The 15,887-nt window shown below is 41.6% G+C and overlaps 1 protein-coding gene and 1 long non-coding RNA gene across 2 annotated transcripts; both read right to left on the bottom strand.

Annotated features, from left to right (window-relative positions):
* Positions 1 to 212: 212 nt before the first annotated feature.
* IDS (iduronate 2-sulfatase) lies at positions 213 to 9,458 on the bottom strand. The gene is made up of 9 exons (XM_082061918.1): positions 9,287 to 9,458; positions 8,490 to 8,626; positions 7,417 to 7,594; positions 6,493 to 6,581; positions 5,033 to 5,233; positions 4,269 to 4,439; positions 3,187 to 3,313; positions 1,500 to 1,673; positions 213 to 811 (listed from the first exon to the last, which is right to left on the bottom strand). Exons 1-9 carry the CDS (start codon positions 9,423 to 9,425, stop codon positions 324 to 326), a joined length of 1,704 nt encoding a protein of 567 aa, XP_081918044.1. The 5' UTR covers positions 9,426 to 9,458; the 3' UTR covers positions 213 to 323.
* A 112-nt stretch (positions 9,459 to 9,570) lies between these two features.
* Positions 9,571 to 15,832, bottom strand: LOC309444114. The gene is made up of 3 exons (XR_014184949.1): positions 15,692 to 15,832; positions 9,923 to 10,067; positions 9,571 to 9,644 (listed from the first exon to the last, which is right to left on the bottom strand). It is a non-coding gene; the product is annotated as an uncharacterized lncRNA (long non-coding RNA).
* Positions 15,833 to 15,887: the final 55 nt, after the last annotated feature.

Below are 15,887 nucleotides of genomic sequence, written 5' to 3'. Positions count from 1 at the left end.
TTCTACCTTTCACACCACCATGTTTAGCTTAGATAATGAATTTTAGTTCTTCATTCACTAGAGAACAGAAGACAGAGATGCTGATATGGGCCTGTATGCCTTGTGTGGCCTTTTCAGAAGTGGTGTGAGCTTCTGTTTGAAAACACAACTGCAGAATTTCATTCAGTGTAATCAAGGCTGTCACAAGACAAAGGCAATAGCTAGTGTTTTGAAGCAAACAGGATTTTAATTAAATCCAAGTGTTTTCTGTACAACAGAAAGGTTTTATACAAAAAAAAATATTGGTTCAGTTGCAAGAACACGCAAAAAGAAGTTTCTGAACCCTAGTGCTTCAGGAAGCCAAGAATTTTTTTGAAAAAAACACCATGTAAGGTATTGTTATAAATGTTGTTATCCTGGTTTGGATCAGTCTCCACCACGTACAACTCTCCTGCATGGACATCCTCAAAGTTGGCACTGAAGTTGTTCGGATTAAACTGAACCCACAGAGTATACCTGTAGCCAATTGTACGCATGGAATAGCCCATGATTCTGATGTCTTTCAGCTTTGGTTTGTCAGAGTTCCACTGAGGAGTGTCTGCAGGCCGGGGATATTGGCTGAAAGCAACAGGTTCTTCATCAAGACACCTGTAAGTGTCATCACACCCATCCTTCTCTTCAGAGGTATTAAAATACCGGACAATGCTTGTCCCCTCGGTGCACAACGCAACATGAAATGAAGTCTCTGGGCACACAGGAGGAACTTGCAGGCCAGCAAGTTCAGCAAGCGTTGCAAACAGAGACACAAGCTCAACCACTTTTTTGCTTCGCCCTGGAAGAAACATCAAAATACAAGTTATGGAACATGATGGTTTGACAGACACTGGTAGAACAATTTAGAAGCTTATTCTGATAATTAAGTTGATGTTTTATTGGAGGTGCTTTGTACTGGATTTGTGGGGTAACAAAACCAAGGCAATTAAAGTGTGGCACTTAGCTCTGAAGAGGCTAGTCTATGCATTTATAATGTATTTTTAACAAGAACTGTTGTGCTTACGTTTCTCAAATGCGCGGCCTTCAAGACAATAATATTAGTTACTTGGAAAGAGAACTCTTCAGAAAGACAAAGCAAATTCCAGTGTCAGTAGTTTAACACAAGAGTTTCCAATGCCACTATTTTAAGTACAGATGCCACACCGAGCATGTTTACTAACCACTGCTGGAAAGACAGCAGCCACCATCACAAAAGGTAGGTCAAGTATCCTTTTAGGCATCTACATCACATACAAATAAATCTCCTGCTGTGTTAACACAGACATCTGGCTGTTTCCATTAAGGCAGATCTAACTAAAGCAAAAGTTTGTGTTCAAGGATTCCCTTCACCATCTTGTTCCTCGTCAGTACAAGAAGCACAGTTAACGACACTGACTCAAGCTGCCAGTGGGCAAAGTATCTTTACATCACCACTTCTCCTTTACATATATTCACTGAAAACAAAAAAATAAATGTTAGACGTTTACCTCGAGGTACCAAGCGTAAAGTACGGCTAAAAGGGTCAAGGTAGGGGAAGACTCTCTCTCTTTGACTAACAGAGGAAGTTGTCATTCCTGGTACGTAAAATATCAGCGGCACGCGGGTAGCAACATCAAAATTGCTGTATTTTGCCCATTCACCATGTTCTCCCAGAGACCATCCTAGATGACAAAGAATACAATTCAGAGCAGATACCAGGTTCTAATTCAGTAGTCATTTCTTTTTCACTGTGAATTGACCCTGGCTGTTGAGGCCACTAGTCTGTTATCAAGGTTATATTAAAAGGCAAATAATCTATATTTAAATATAACACGATTTTTCTCTAATGTTAAAGTTATTTCAACAGCTACCTAAATCTTGCAGCTTGATACTCTTTTATCAATAAAATAATAACACCTTTTGTTATTTCCCCTACTCTACATTAGAATTAGGAAATCAGCATTAAAACAGCAGAAAAGAAGAACTGGGTTGTGTCACAGTGCCTGCAAGAGTTTCCAGATCCATTCCACAAAGGACTCATTTAAGTTTTGGGTAGCTGCCAGCTTTCCAGTACTCCTGTTAACACTGTAACTGAACATCCCTTGGAGACAGGGCTGCTATCTATGCCAGGCTGCATATCAGGATGTTAACCCTGAGGAAGCAATAGAAATCAAAACTCTTTAGCTCTCCTCTTCCTCTTGGAAGAGATGCCAACATTATTTCCTTCCAGGCAGATTTATTGCCAGCTTCACTTTGGGGGAAGACAAAGGAGCTCTATGACAGCTATGTTAACATATGATTTTTTTGGATCACTTCACTAGCCATGGTACTGGGAACACCAACTGCTCACAGTTAACTGCAGCAAGGAAAAAAGGAATTCAGTTTACAATGGAAAATCCAAGTGGCAAGTCAAAAATAACATCTAGAGTCACTTCAGTACCAGAATTATTAATCCCATTGCTCTACAACTCATAAGAGCTTGTTTATACACCCATACATTCAAAGAAGTCAACCCAAATTAAGTGAATATGTGATGTTAAATTTTAGTTAAGCCATATCCTAACTGATTTAAGTCAGCTAAGCCATCCCCCAATTAAAGGGATCATGGCAGGGGGTGGATTTTAATGAATATTAGAGTATTGAAACAAACACAAAACGCTTGAAGTATTTGTCCCATGATTCAAATGCAGTTTGTTACCACCAGGATCCAGAGCGTGCAAGACCTCCACTACAACAGGAAAGCCATATTGCTGTCAGTTTAAATGCTCTGCACACAGCAATGACAAGTGCAAGAAAACACACTTCAGCAGCTAACGAGAAAGCCACTGGAGCAGATGGCCCTCTACAAATTGTAAAGGGGAAGGAGTGGTCACTATCCTCTCACAGCACCATTCCCAGCAGGAGTCACCCCTTGGGTAGGAGGTGGGAACACAGCGAGCTCAGCCCACTGTCCTGGCACAGTCCCAACACCCACAGGCAAACGCTTCACCTGATTAAAGAGGTCCCTGCAGTGGTACAGAGCTGTGCACCCACAGAAGCCTGTGTCACTACTTTAATTAGAGACAGAAAAGCCGGCTAGAGAAGGTATAGTAGCCCCACTGTACATTATATACACACAAACTTGATTAATATGCCAGCACTGAGCTGTACTATTAAGTTATTAACAGTGAGTTGGAGAACTATTTAAATGCTCACCATGATCAGCAGTAAAAACTACTACTGTGCTATTTGAGAGTCCTAAATCATCCAAAGCGTTCAAGAGGAGGCCAACTTGCATATCCAGGTAGGAAACCGCTGCATAATAGCTCTGACGAATCTGCCGCTGCAAGTTAAGAAAACAGGAGAGGAAAAAGCAAAAGTTAGCTTTTCCCCAAACACGCACACACAGGAGAGCCAGTGGGTGGCTCTGTAAGTAAAGAACTAAAGGATTTTACTTGCAAAGCTTTGTCATTTAAGTGCCTGTACCCAGAAAAGGCAAACAGGGAGGGGACAGTTAGAAACTTGTATCTCTCAGAAGTTCTTTCAAGCAAAATGTTACAAACCAATCATTTCTGCTTCTCTCAGTGTCAAAGAATCATAGAATCATTTTGGCTTGAAAAGACCTTTAAGATCATTAAGCCCAACCATTAACCTAACCCTGCCAAGTCCACCACTAACCCACATCCCTAAGAACCTCATCTCCACATCTTTTAAACCCCTCCAGGGATGGTGACTCCACCACTGCCCTGGGCAGCCTGTTCCAGTGCCTGAAAACCCTTTCCGTGAATAAATTTTTCCCAATATCCAATCTAAACCTCTCCTGGCACAACCTGAGCCCGTGTCCTCTCATCCTGTCACTTGGGAAAACAAGACCGTCACCCTCCATGCAACAACCTCCTTTCAGCCACTACACCTCATTTTGGCATAAGCACTGGAAAGGCAGTAAAATCTTGCAAAAGAAGATACATTGAGTGGTGGCTCTAAACAGATTCAAATAATCAAAACAAACACAGCGTTGGAAGCTGCTACATACGTTCCTTCATATACAAACCAGGAGCACATGCTATAAAACTATCACTAGTTGATAGCCGATCTCTTCCCCCCCACCAGCCTGACTGCACTTACAGTGAAGATTTGCCTACAAAGCTGGAGGTGACAGCATGCAAGGCAGGGAATTCACAGTATTTGCAAACCATCAGTTGCCAAATACCTGGGAACATTTAAGAGCAGCCACCTGCTCCCTTGCATTTGAACAAGCCAAGGCGGTCTGAGTTCAGCACACTGCTCTGACAGCTTACCTGGAAGTCATTTGGAAGTGGTCCATAAGGGAAACTGACATTTAATGCCTTCACATCATCCCTCTGTCTGATGTCTGTCCAGGGGTTGTATGCCACAGAAGGTAGTTTCTCAGGCACCCAGGGATCTGGGGCTAACGTGATGTTTTCCAAAGGGTACAACTTGAGGAATTCCTTTACAATACAAACACACAAAGATTTGCCTCACCTCTAAGGTCTACTGTAAACTTGGTGTTGTAAAACAGCAACTGTTTCCCCTTTCATGACCCTTTAATACCCTTAGACTTTACAAGACTTCACTCGTCCTTCCCCAGCACTTACAAGGTAACAATACTATGCTGATCAGCCCAACCAACTCCTGAAAAACATTAAGTACCTAAAGCATCCAAAAGCAACACTTAAATAAAAGATCCAACATCACTTCCTCTGAAATGAGTAGGAGTTTTGTCACCCACTCACACAAGGAATGGAGTACAAGATCTTGTAAGGCCTCATTATGTCATGCTCCATCAAGCTGAACATCACCTCCACGCAATATCACTCACTACCGTGGTGGTGCAAGCCTGGCTTTCAGCCGAGCGCTCACAACTCATCCTCGTTAAACATTTTGAAACGCAACACAGGCAACTGCTAAAGTTACACCAAACCAAGGCTGGTTTTCACCTTGCTTTCCAGAAACAATAGCAGTAAAGCATTTGTGGAAACAGCTTCAAAAAGCATAAGCAATGCTTGTCTAAGGTCCTTTCCCTGCAGGCTCGTTTCCTCACCTGCGGGTACCTCAGCGGGATATGTGGTTTGTGGTAACCGACAGCCAGGAAGAACTTTTGCTTGTTGGTTTTCATAACATCCAATAAGCGTATGGCCTCTTCAGTGCTCTGAATATCAGGCAGAGTGCCACTGGGCATTTCTGACACATCCACTGGGCACACCAAGTTAGCATAAAGCTTTCCATCTTTTCCCCTACAAGTCTTTGGAAAAAGAAAAGACACACACAACAACTTTAAGTAACTTCTGTAAAAGCAAGGAAGAAATACTCTGTTCCATAACTTTCAAACCAATTTGTTTCTCAAACCTTCTACCAAGAAAAGCCTGCAGATAGGATACAAACAGGAATTTCATGATTTCTATGGACACTAAAGGTTCCATGTACTTTGATGACTGAGTAGACAGCTTCAGGAGTTGAAGAATGCAACTGCCATGTCTCTGAAAAAGCAGAACCCTCTCTAAAGCTGGGCAGAAGATTAAACGTAGTCATACAGGAAAACACACAGCGTCTATGTTGAAGAGAATCTCTGACCTATTGGCAAGAACGCAGAACTTGGTTAAGCTACATACATTCATTTTTTAATCCTTCTGATCCCACAAGCTCACAGAAAGCTGTCCGGAAGCTTCTGACTTGGTGTCTGGCAAATGCCAGCAGTGACTGACGGATCATCAGTGAAGAAAGATAAATGAGCCTAAACAGTTGCCAGGAAAAGGTGGTCTCAGCAGGGTGTTTGGGAGAGTTGCTAAATGAACATGAAGGAAAGTATGTCATGGATGCAAATACTGTTATTGCTAAAACCAGCCTTTTTCAGCAGTACACGCAAGACCAAAGCACCACCAAGGCTGTCTGTAGCCTCATGCTGGAGCTCCCAGCTCTGCAGTGTATAAAATCCAGCACAATTCTCTCACAACATTTGCACAGACATAAAACAGATTATTTTGGGCCACACTTTAGCATAACAAACATTCTAGAAAACTGAATTAGATAATAAAGTTCCAAATTAAAGATTATTTTAATTACAAACTCCACTCACTCAGCCCTGAGCTCTTTATTGAATTAAGCTTGTCAAGCCTACTGACAACGTTTTGTCACTTACTAAGCAGTGGAAGATTAGTGTGGAAGTTGACAACTGCGCTTTTCAGATAAAGGAATTCATGACCTAGACACAAATTAAGATGACTCTTTCTTGCAGGTACTTTTATGTCTCAGTAACTTAAGTTTCCAAACACCAATTTAGAAATACTTAAAATATCTAAAGGATGGGCACATGAATTACCATGACATACCAATGGAGAGAAAGACCTTCTTTTGGAAGACTAAGAAACAGGGTATTGAACTGGCTAGGTGTTCTCCTGCACACAGTCGCAGTCTCAAAAACAGAGTATAGCCTGTGCTTGACACAAGGAACCTGGTTATATCCCCAAAACTCTTCCTTGTTAGGGCCCCACAAATCACCCTTACCTTATCATTTTCATACTTCTCAGTTGAAGGATGAAAGGGTGGAATCGACCAACTGTATGGATAGTCGTCACTGTAATTGGATGAAACCCCTGAAAATGTAAGGAAAATAGAAATACTCAAAGTTCGCCAAAACAGAAAGAGCTCCAATACAATTTTAACTTGTTTTCAGGTTGGGTTTTGTTCAGTTTGGTTTTACGCTAAGTGAAGAAACATTTCAAATTATCTTTGACAACTGAGAAAGAGAAAACCAAGAAATAAAAATCAAAAAGTTGAAGACAATTTTTTTTCCCCAAAAAATACACCTTTTACTGGTGAGGGAGACTCACACCTCTTGAAGAAACTTACTTCAGGAAACAGCAATAACAACAACAACAAGAGGGTTAATAACAGTCTTCATCTACATCCTTAATTAGCTTTACTATCAACTGAAAGTTCATACACCCACCCAAGTTTAGCTCTGAGGTAAAGGATTACCAAAAGAGGGTCACTATTACAGTATTTTTTAACTCAGTAGTGTGATTGCTTTTTAACTAGTGAACTAACTTCCTGTTTAAATGCTAGTATTACTCATACATTCTATATCTCCTGATTCAGACAGTCTATTATGAAACATGAAACCTGTATATGCAGAACTAAGAGAATGAACCTGTTTAATTATTTCACCTTCAGCAGATACCTAACTTCCAGAAATGTTTTTAGAATGTTAGACACTCATACCCACAGTCCTTAGACAAGATGTGAAAATATTCATTAGATAAGAGTCATCTAATCTATACACCTCTAATGCCTGAAGATTTAAAATTAAGATTTAAAGACCACCTATTTAAGTTATCAATATAGGCAAGAATCACAGAGCCGGTACTTATACATAGTCTATACGCATTAAGCATGTGTATGCTAAGCAGATGACAATTCAAACCATACCAGGATGAAAAACTTTCCCCACAGATAGGGTCACGTAGCCGTTCTCCTTGAAATACTGCGGCATCGTGGAATAGTTGCCTGCATGTACTCTCCAGTAGGAGTAGAAATCATACAGCCGGGTGGTGTCAGGTCTGCGTCCAGTGAGAAACGACACTCTGCTGGGAGCACACACGGCTTGCTGAGGAGAGACACAGCCAGAAAGAGGATCAATTCGGAACCAAACGTTAAACACATGTGCACACTGACTGAGGCATAACCAGGCAAAACATCCGAAGGCTCAGGAACTGCACCCAGAGTGCTTCATATCACTTCAAGCTGGAATGAAAAACATCCTGATTAAGAGTATCAAATCCAAACTGCAAGCTTTTAGCAAGACACACATCTACTTATCTATAATTTTTCATCAAATAACCAGATCCTAGGTGCTAAAAGCTTTGGTTTATGCAACTAGTAGCAACGAAAGAAAAAAAAAAAAGTCAGATTGCATTAAAAACAGTGCTTTTGAAATCTAGCAGCTCACACGGAATTAAGCAGAAGCAGCAGATGGACTGTGCTGACAAAAGCCCAAAGCCTAGTTGATCTGGACTGACTTAAGAATAACGAAAAGGATAAACATATGGAAGGGCCAGGTTACAGTTCAAAGGCCTCAACAATTCCATTTCAGTTTGGCAACAGAGAAGAGTTATTGCTTTCAAGTCCTAATCCCTAGGCAGAATTAGGCTCAAACTTCTAATTTCTCAGCAGAGAGAAACTTCGGAATGTAAGTATCCTATGCAAAGTATTCAAGTAAGGAGCAATTAGTGAGACTTTGAGTCCTGCATTTAAGAGTGATGCTTATCACACAAGTTGTCCCTTCATAAAAGTCTATAGAATAAATTTCCTCAAAAGAAAAAAAAAAGGCATTTTCATTTTTCTCACTTTAGTAAAGATAGGTTCATAATGTACAGTTCAGCCTGACCATTTAAATATTTAATAAATACTTGCTTTTCCCATTGGTCTGCCCAGCACCTACTGCAATAACAACAGTAACTATCTTGCACAGAGAAAACACCTGTTAAACTAAGCTATCTCACCTGTGCAAATGCATTGCTGAACACAATACTTTGAGAAGCAAGTTGATCAATGTTTGGAGATTTCACAAGTTTATCTCCATAACAGCCCAAAACAGGACGCAGATCATCCACAACTATCAACAGGACATTCATGCCATCTACGGAGAAACAAAATTAGGAATATATTAGCTTGAGCTCCCGTAAGTAGATGTCACTTTATGCAGATTTCTTCAACAGTTTTCAACCCTGAAGTATACTTAAGAAAAAAATAAATAAAATCAGCAAAAACATCTAAGATATTTGCAAGGAAATATAAATACTGAGATTAACTCCTTCAATATATAGGAACTTGTATTTAGCCTAGACAGAACTATAGTGGTTTTCACTTCCCTTCCTACTTCACTGCTTCCTCCCATAGTATTTTCTTTAGCAGCCTTCAGTTCTCTACACAAAGATGATGTGAAATAGAGGGATTTTATAGTTCTGCCTGCTACTGAACTCCACAGCCGACAAGCTTTGAGAGGGGTGTCAGGCCACAGGTAAACTCACTGTTGGGCTACACAATCCTGCTCCAAAGAGATAAAGAGAAAACAATTTTTTTAAGTTAACTACAGGTATGTTTCTAAAAACGCCCTCTCCAGGTGGCAAAGCTCCGTTCTGGCTTCAGCTGCACACAAGCAGCCTGCCAGGGACAGCCGGAGCCTCCCCGACACCCCGCACCACCCACAGCGGCTGCGGGGACGGGGCGGCCCCGGCTCCCCCGCACCCCACGGGCGTCCCCGCCGAGAACACAAGCCCCACCCGGGGCCCCGCCGTACCCCGGGGCCCCGCCGCCCCGCCGGAGGGGAGCCGAGGGGCCGCCGCTGCCCCCGGGCCGAGCGCGAAGGCGCCGTGCGGAAGCCCCAGCAGGCAGAGGCAGAGCCAGGCGGCCGCGCAACACCGAATACCCGCAGCCATCTCCCGGAGCTACGGGGCGGGGAATGCGGGCCGGCCGCCCGTAAGCCCTCCCCGGGGTGGGGCCCCTCTGCCGGGCTTTAACCCTCCCTGGTCCGGCCGTTCCGCCGTGCGTAGCGCGTCAATGTCCCGTGTTCCCGCAGGGTCCCCGCACGCTCCGTGCGCCGCTCGTAGTCTCGGTCATTCCTCCCGTCAGGGCCTGTGCGTTCCCACGGTGGCTCCCTGGGGAAGGGAAGAGTTAATGCCATCCTAGCAACTGTTTCCTTCTCATGCAAATAACGTTGGGGAATGAGAAAATGAAGGTTTAGTATTTAGAGAAGCTGTTGCAGTTGTTCTTCAACCTTATTTCTTAATCAGTTCTACAACTGGTTATTTAAGCAAACGCTGTATTTCCAGGTTCACCTCAAGATCTAGCAAGGCCAGGCTCACGCTCTTGGTGAGAATGTATGTGCTGCAGAGCAGGCAAGGTGCTAATACAGCTGTTCTGCCTGTGACTTAACCATTTGTGAGATTGGAGATTGAGCTGGGTTGGCTCAGCCATTATATTTCTCTGCACTGTCTCTTCTGAGACTACATGGCAGGCAGGACCTTGCTTTCAATACAACTGTCTTCTTTTTCTTTTTCCAACTTGACTGCTGTAGTGGTCTAAAGGGTCAGAAGAGGACAGAGAAGTTCTGGTAACTTCTTCAAGCAATCCATCAAAGTTCAGCCTTGGCTTTAGCTGAAAGGCTGCATGTTGACCCTTTCTCTGTAATATTAGAAGTTTCAGGAAGAACTAGTTTTATAAAAAACTCAGAAATTTTTCACAGTTTATATCTTTAATTGTAGAAAAGAGGACCAGTACTCCTGTACAACGTAAACTCACTATTAACTATTCAAATGCTTCCCAACCTACAGCTGAAAGGTTACTGAATACCAAGATGGTATAATAAGGCTGCTCACAAAAAGACTGTAGTCTTAAACATTTAACAATCAGGTAAAGTGATGACAAATATAGTAACACTGAAAATATACAGCCAACTTTTAACTCGTATGAAAACCACTATGACAACAGTATCTGTGATGGCATGTGGAGTTCTTTTTTTAGCAAGTGTTAGGTTCACCCTTGACTACAAATCGGTAAGGCAGGTGCTGTTACCATCACCAAAATGAATCAAAGGCACACCTCAGGCATGGCGTCTCCCATTTCCTGTTGGGACTATAAGTGTCGCAAATTAGATACAAGCAGCTCCATCTCTGATGTGCTGGCTGGAGAAGAGATGGGTGGGTTGAGGAACTGGGCTTCTTCCTGACCCTCCCTGCACCTGTTTGAGGACACGTGCCTGCAATCCAGGTAATGCTCAAAGAAATCACACTGTTCCAAGTGCTTAGTGTGGACAGGCAAGCACACTGCAGCACAGCCTCTAAGAAGTAAGCATTGATCCAGGCAATTTCCCAGGTTACATGGTGAGTACAATAGCGAGATAAGGCCTGCAAACAGTAAAGCCTGTGTAAACAAGATGTCATGTAATACTACTGAATTGTGTAGTGTGGGTATCTGGCAAGGACTGGTCTATTATTTAAACATTTACTAACTCAGTTTTGTTTGCTCTTCTGGATTAATGGTTGCTGCAGATTTTAGAGGGTATTTTGGATGGCATCCTCAGAGTAGTCACAAAACACAGTTGTTAAAAAAAAAATCTGTCCCCCCCATTTATTAATAGTGAAATCTAACCAACCCTCTATCCCCCTTGTTACAACTGCCTTGGAGGGGAAGTGAATAAGCTCATTGGTATCCAGGTATTGCTAACAGGGAGGTCACCTTCTTCTGTTAAGCAACTCTCCATTTCAAACACTAAAACCTTGCAATTAGTAGTTTGACAAGGGCATCAAAGTACATGACTACTTTAGTCTGACTAAGGTGATGTTTTCTGTAGTGTCATCCTACTTACAAAGCATAAGAGGAGTGATTCCTGCAAAGGTGCAGGTCCTGCCTCCCCTATACGTGCAAACCATGGGATGCAAAGCAAGTGTCATGAAGGCAGAAGCACAAGGAAGAATAAGCAGGGATCTGTAATTAGGCAAAGCAAGGCAGAATTAAAAATTGCTTATGGTTAGGATGAAGCTTTTCAGAAATTAGCAAGGATTTGCTACTCTTCAGGATTCTTTTAATGACACTTTTTGTCATGCTTTACTAAAACAGAACAGTAATAAGACCAAGAGATACAGAACTAGCAGTTGCGAGTAACAATGATCAATTCCCCTTTCTCTACCATCTCCTTTCATCACAGTTCACCTTAGGCAACAGATCTGGGAGGCAGAAGATTCAGAACTACTGAAAAATTTTTGCTCACAGCCACTGTAGTCATTTCTTGCGCTGCTCTGAGCTCACTGTGTACACAGCAGGAGACTGGTTCTGCCACTGGGCCAGCAGTTCCCAAATTCGGATTCGTAAGACTATACAAGCTGATCTACAGCAACCCATGAGTGGCACTGTTTCATGTGCTGAAAACGACCTATACCTCCAGAAGCACCTCATCAACGTGCGAGATAGATACAATCCCAGTACACAACAAGCTGCACTGCAGGCTTCTGATCCACCAGAGGAAAAATGCTTGAGAACCGCATTTCCTCAACAGTCACTCTCCCAACTCTATATGTAATTTATCAAGACACAATCCACAATGTATTCAGAAATTGGTACTACTCTGAGTATGACTGCAGGATGGAATAGCTTGTGCCTGGTTACTGAAATAATGATTCTACATTTATTTCTTTTGTCAGTATAAAAGGAGACAAAACTCAAAGATTATTTCTGCCTAATCTGTATCCTCAAACTCCTACCATAATAGCTGTCAGTGGCTGGATCCCAAAGGCCCTATGCTGAGTTTACTCAGCGGTTTTACGTGTGGCACTTCAGCAATGTAACTAGGCCTTTCTGGATACCATCATTTTCCTGGTTTGCAGGAGCTGTTTGATGCACATCTCAAACTAGGATGCCCTTTCCAAACACTTTTCCCCATAGTTGGTCAACAGCATTCTATGGTCCAAAAGGTTCAGGTAGACACAACAAAGGGACAAACGTATTCTAGTGTGTGTTTGTTCACGTGAAATAATCTCTCTGATCACTTTTTATATAAAGGGCTTTCACCTGCAGTGTGTTAATTCATGAAATAAAGAGCCACCTTTGCTTTGAAACGCTGTAGCAGCAATATGCTTTGGAAAGTAGATTTGCTGCAAGGAGGCAGTCATAGGAGGCAAGGAGGCAAACTTCTTCACTAAGAAGGTTTTGTCCCATTGATAAAAGGACAGACTTAAATAGCAGGGAGAAATGGGAGACAAACAGATTATGGTCTAAATTGTGGTCACTTATGTTGCCCATCTAGAACCCAATTTTCCAAAGTTTTCATTGTTACGTAGCCCTATAATACAGGTTTGACTGAGCATAGCTCACTACTGCTGCAGGTATGAGTGGCCCAGGTCCCAGGATGTCAAACACAGTGGGTGAGAAATACAAAGTGGGGGAAAAAGGACCAATGAAGCCTGGCTGGTACTCACACAGACACAGGGTAAGATTCAATTGCCTTAAAGGAGCACATTCTTTATCTTCCTGAAATTCCCTGACCCCTTCACAGGACACCTTTCACCTTCTGCAACAAAAGCATACACAAGGCCATGCTTCACTAGGCAACTCCAACTTACTGCAGGAATCCTGTGGGGATCACGTCATTGAAGACTGCTTTGCAGCAGCTTGGCTGTATGAGAATACCAATGCTTTAAAAGACTTACGGGTTTTTTTTCTCTTGTAAGATATACACATGTTCACTACAATACAAGTTAAAAACCAAATCCCTATAGACTTGTGTAAAGCTGAAAGCGCGGGGAAGATAAATCACCTCATGCCGTCCTCTTATTTAGTTATCCTTTGTAAGCCTGGACTTGGTAATCCAATACTCCTCTTTGGACTATTGAGCTGGAGCTTTCCGATTTTTCTCTTATATTTATTTTGGACAGCTCCTAGATGACTCCGAAATGCCATCGTGCATTCACATCTCCGATGTGAAACCAAGGTAAAAAAAAAAAGCTCATCTCTTGTTCACTTTTGTTCCCTGTCTCCCATCCAATTTTGATAACAATTGGTTTCATGCTTCATGGCTGAAACATCAGAGACTTAAGTGAGTTGTGTTGTTTTTAGATATCTTTGTGTGTCTTTTCAATGTAGTCAGATATAAGTACATCCTTGTCAAACAATGAAACGCAGCAAGTAGCTGGTTAGTGTTTTATCGCTGTAAAAGCCATGTAAATTTGCCATAATCATATCAACATTTAACCTGATCCTTTTCCTTGAATGCATTGCAGAAGGACTTATGTTACATCCAACTACTGATAAGATGAAGCCTGATTTATCATTGTCCCGCGTCACTGGCTAAAGTATATGTTGCACAACATTACTGCATCAGGGTGTCAGTATTTTAACCCACGTGCTATACTGCTGCAAATTATTACGTTGCTGCAAGGCATGCTGAACTGAACTCACCTCTCCTATACAAAATCTGAAAACTGCTTTTTGATTTGGCAGCATTTAAGCATTTATCTTGTGCTGTCTGGCTTGGGTTCTAAAAGAAGCCCGGAGGAGTTATGGACAGAAATCTCATTTGAAGTTAGTGTTATCCAGACACACGGATCCTTGAGATTCTTGGAACACCTGACTTGTGTCAGTACTGAAGTTCTTGATCTGGATAATGCTTTAGGTAAAATTATTAGGTACCTTTACTTAAAAAAAGGAGGAACATAAATAGAAGCTTAGTGTTGCATGCAGAACTCCCAGCAGTTTCCCTAGGCATAATATGATAGGCACAATCAGTTCCTTTAACTCACAAACTCTGTCCTTCTCAGTGTAAGGCTCCATTCCTAGTACAACTTCCTTACTCAAGAAACAAATGTTTAGTGAAGACGAGAGCTCCTAATTTTCATAACAGTTGACAAGTCAGTCTTTTCACATGAATTATCAGGTCAAGGTAAAGCTCAAATTCCCTTCACAACGTGCATGACTGACCAAGTAGAGGTGGAGTGGAAGTTAACAGCAAATTTAGAGAAAACACAAGCAGAATTGTACTGCCATTTTAAAATTCCTTAGAAACCTCATATTAAACACCTCTATATCTTTCAACAATAAGAACACAAATTATAGATTAAATTACTTGGTGTTGGACTAAGGTGATGGTATTAGTCAACCCCATAATCAATTTCATAGCAAACCTGTGGGCATTTTATATCAAATATTCTACCAGTACAATCCGTCTCTGTTTACTGTATTAAAATTTAATGCAACATTTAAAGGTAAACCAAAGAGACATTGGGTTTCCATTATACAACATAAAGTACTTAATGCATTTTTCCCAACTCTATACAATTTCTTTTTTAAAAATACTGCAAATTAAATATTTTATTTTCTATGTAGGTAAGGACATCTCTGCTGCAGATACATTTTTTCATAATGGTAAACATGGAAAATAAAAAAAAAAAGGCAAAAAAATGTGATGCTTTGCTATTTTAAAATCGATTTGGTAAATTCTAGTCATAAACTACCACAGGGCAGAATATGTGCACTTTGGTTAGTTGTGTTTAGAATTTGGATGACTATTGATTTTGGCAATTAAAGAAGAACAAAGTGTGAGCTGAAGGAAAATATGAAAATCAGCAGTGTACTGGCATGAACATACAAAGTTCAACAGGGATTATAAAACAAAACTCTTCGTGGGATGTGACAGGAATATCAATGAAGAAGTCACACAGTGACAGTGTTTGAAAAAAAAAACATTAAAGAAAGCAAACCCCAAATATCAATAGTTCCTGGATCTGTTTACTTTTAATTAATGGATAGAACATTATCTAAAATGCTTGATGAATATAGGACACAGGTCAAACTAAAGAAACCTAAATCCAGACACTCATGATGTGTCCAAATAATGTGTGATTTAATGCTGTAATTATGACAACAGCCATGTCACACATTGCAGCAGAAACTAAGTGGCAGAATCACAAACAAAATCTGGCTCCAGATCCTCTGGGCTTGGCTTCACTGATGGGTGGAAGGATGTCTAATGAGGATTTCTGTCAACACATACAGGACAGTATGGGCTTACTCAAGCGTGAGACAAAACACAAATGAACAGGTAACAAATATGGCAGATTCAGAAGAGCTTATATAAGCCCATATTTTTAAAATAACTACGTTCAGTGCTTAACTGCTGAAACACAGTCATAAATTTAAAAGGAAATAATGCGACTTGAGAGAAACACTGCTGACACGACTGGGGTTGCAAGAAGACGATGTTCCTTTATGCCCCTCTGCAGGAAGCCTCTTGCTAGAGTCGGACGGTGAGCAGCCCGGGAGCGCACCCTGAAGCACAAGGGAGACACGAAATTAAGTTTACAAAGGACCTGGACAGAAACCGAATCTGCCGGGAGCCAGACCCCGCCCAT

Source organism: Streptopelia decaocto, assembly GCF_964273445.1.
Source record: "Streptopelia decaocto genome assembly, chromosome: 10".
NCBI classification, from domain to species: Eukaryota; Metazoa; Chordata; class Aves; order Columbiformes; family Columbidae; genus Streptopelia; species Streptopelia decaocto.
The sequence above is the reverse complement of the archived record's forward strand: the minus strand, read 5'-3'. Positions and strand labels throughout refer to the sequence as shown.